The 2675-nt window shown below is 65.2% G+C and overlaps 1 protein-coding gene across 1 annotated transcript in view; it reads left to right on the plus strand.

Moving 5' to 3' along the window:
* The window catches only part of MNEG_3159 (hypothetical protein), a gene marked incomplete at both ends in the record, with an annotated part of 3642 nt that extends 1048 nt beyond the window's left edge, over nucleotides 1-2594 (plus strand). Inside the window, 4 exons of the mRNA XM_014048371.1 lie at nucleotides 1654-1722; nucleotides 1830-1893; nucleotides 2097-2153; nucleotides 2356-2594. Coding sequence (XP_013903825.1) covers nucleotides 1654-1722; nucleotides 1830-1893; nucleotides 2097-2153; nucleotides 2356-2594 — 429 coding nt within the window. The remainder of the gene's footprint in view (nucleotides 1-1653; nucleotides 1723-1829; nucleotides 1894-2096; nucleotides 2154-2355) is intronic.
* Between the last annotated feature and the right edge of the window lie 81 nt (nucleotides 2595-2675).

The raw sequence follows: 2675 nt of genomic DNA on the forward strand, positions 1-2675 counted from the left end.
GAGTGTGTGTGTGTGTGTGTGCGAGTGTGTGTGTGTGTGTGTGTGTGAGAGTGTGTGTGTGTGTCTGTGTGAGTGTGTGTGTGTGCGAGTGTGCGAGTGTGTGTGTGTGTGTGTGTGAGTGTGTGTGCGAGTGTGTGCGAGTGTGCGAGTGTGTGTGTGTGTGTGTGTGTGTGTGTGCGTGTGTGCGTGTGTGCGTGTGGAGGGGAAGAGAAGGGGGGCGGATCAAACACGCTCCGCTGGCGGTGCCGCCTGGCCGGCAGAACCAAGAGCGAGCCCTTCCGGGCCGCGGCTGCTGATCCGCACTGCCCGCTGCGTGCGCGGGCGAGCCGCGCGGCATGCGCCCACTGCCACTTGCGAGGGCCGCCTCAAGCGCCCGCACCTGCTGACCCTAGACGCGCGTCCACGCACTATTAATCCCCGTGCTGCACGCACGCCGCCCGCTGCGACCCCACACACCTTCCTTCCCCGCTCCCCGCGCCGCGCCGCGGCCCTGCTTGCAGGTCACCCAGTTAGTCATGACCGGGTCTTGGGGCGGCGCGCAAAGCAAAGAGGCGATAGAGCTCGCCCTCGGCGGATGCAGCCAGGTGCGGGCGGCAATGCGCGATGTGCTGCTCGCGGCGGCGGAGGGGGCGGGGCAGCGGCGGCAGGGGCAGCAGGAGCAGGATCAGGGCGGGACCGCCCCAATGCAAGAGTAATCCAAATGTAGCAAAGCGATTAGTAAGGGGTGTGCCGCCAGGCCAGCATGGTAGCGTGGCAGAAGATGATCCACCTGCAGTGCGCATAAGCGCATCTTATTGGGCCAGCAAGGTGGGGTTGCACGGCCTGTAGGGCGACTGGAATCTCTGGTCCTGACGCTCGGTGCTGAGACGCACATGCTCTGGCCAGCAACTGCCGCGCACAGGAGAGACGAGGGAAAGCTTGCAAATCAATGAGTTCAAGCGTTTTCCATTGCATTATGGGACCGTGCCGCTGTCGCCCGTTCATGATCAGGATGTCGCAAGCGCGTGGCATGGCGCATCCACCCATGGCCATGCCGGTGACCCGCAGGTATCGGGCCCTGTGCGACCAATTTATACCACGAAATCATCCAATCGCGCCTCAGGGGCCCGATGCGACCAATCTCACCCGCGACTTGTGCCCCCCAAATATCTCCGGAGAGCGCATCGCCCGGTCCCCTCTTCAACCATCCCTGCGATGCGAGGCAATCGTAGATTTGTCGCATTGTTGTTTGTAATCGTCGTAGACCATCCCAAGCTCAGAGATTGCCCCCAATGAGCATCAGCGCCCTCCCGCTTGGCGGGCTGGCCTGGCCCCTGAAGCCGCTGGAGATGCCTGAGGGTGTGTTACTGCCCTCAGGCAGCCCTCAGTCCTCGAGCAGCACGCAGGAGCAGCAGCTGGGCGCCCTGAACGTGTTGCCAAGGCTCACAAGGGTCCGGATCACCGGAAACAACAGATGTGCGCCGCGTCTGATTGGGCTGGAGGCCACAGTCAAGCGGGCCAACGGACTTGGAGGCTGGCACTTCCTGTCGGTGAGTGCCTGGGCTGGGTCGGGTCGGGTCGACCAATGCGTCGAAACGCGCCGTGCTGCGCGGACCCCCGGGTGATCCGCTTGCGATTGACTCGCGGAACAAACGCTTCAATCCATTTGCACAGGTCGTGCCCACGGGAGAGGAGATCAAACTCCAGCGGAACGCGCTGCAAGTCCTGGAGCTTGGGCCCGAGGTGCGCGGAGGCCTGAGAGCGAGCGTGCAGTGCGATTGGCGCTGCTTGAGGGATCACATCAAATAACGCGCTCACGCTCTTGCTGCCCACCTGCCGGGCGCCCGCAGGAGTCACAGGAGTCATCGGACGAGGACGAGCCGCTTGTGCGCGAGGCCGTGCCGACTCAGCCGGGTGAGCGTATGCGCGAGCGGCGCGCAGGTGCAGGATTTTCGGCATGGGGTGCAACCCGCATAAGCGGACGGCTCAGCTCACCCATGCGCAGCCGTACCGCAGCAAGGGTGCCACAGTCAGTTGCTGAGCCTGGGGCCTCCACCTGCTACCCACCGACCTCCTAATTGAGTTGCCCTCCCCCCGCTTCTGCCTCCTTCCCACAGAGGTCCTGCACAAGCCCAGGATCCGCCGGCTCCCGCGCCAGCTGTCCCCTGTCCCTGGTGAGCAGCAGGCAGATTGCCTGCGGCCGCGGCGTCTCCGAGCGCAGCCCCTGCCGTCTGCTCGCGACCGCCTCCCTCCCTCCCTGCCTGCAGCTTTCATGGTCTCCGCCCGTAAGCCCCGCCGCGGCCACATCACACCGTACGGTCTCATCATTCCATCAAAAGGCCGACACCCCCCCCCCCTTCCCGCCACCTCTACCAGACATCTTCAAGCCCTCCAGGCCTGCCTCCAGCAGCCCCAGCGGCAGCGGGCGCAGCGGCCACTCCTCCAGGGCCGTGGCCCCCTCGATCCCAGAGGTGCACCCCCGCTCGGCCCGCAGGGGCGACGCGTGCCGGCCAGCCAGCGCCGGCGCCCGCGACGCCGACCGCCTGTGCGCTCGCGAGGTCGCTGCTGCGAAGCTGGACCCACCTCTCATCACACGCCTCTCTTTCTCGCTCTGAAATCAATGCATTCTCACCTCTCGCATCGACGCCCCGGCCCCCCTTGACCCGCGCCGCGCAGTCCCTCGACCTGTCTAAGCT

This window comes from Monoraphidium neglectum (assembly GCF_000611645.1).
Source record: "Monoraphidium neglectum strain SAG 48.87 unplaced genomic scaffold scaffold00385, whole genome shotgun sequence".
Classification (NCBI taxonomy): Eukaryota; Viridiplantae; Chlorophyta; class Chlorophyceae; order Sphaeropleales; family Selenastraceae; genus Monoraphidium; species Monoraphidium neglectum.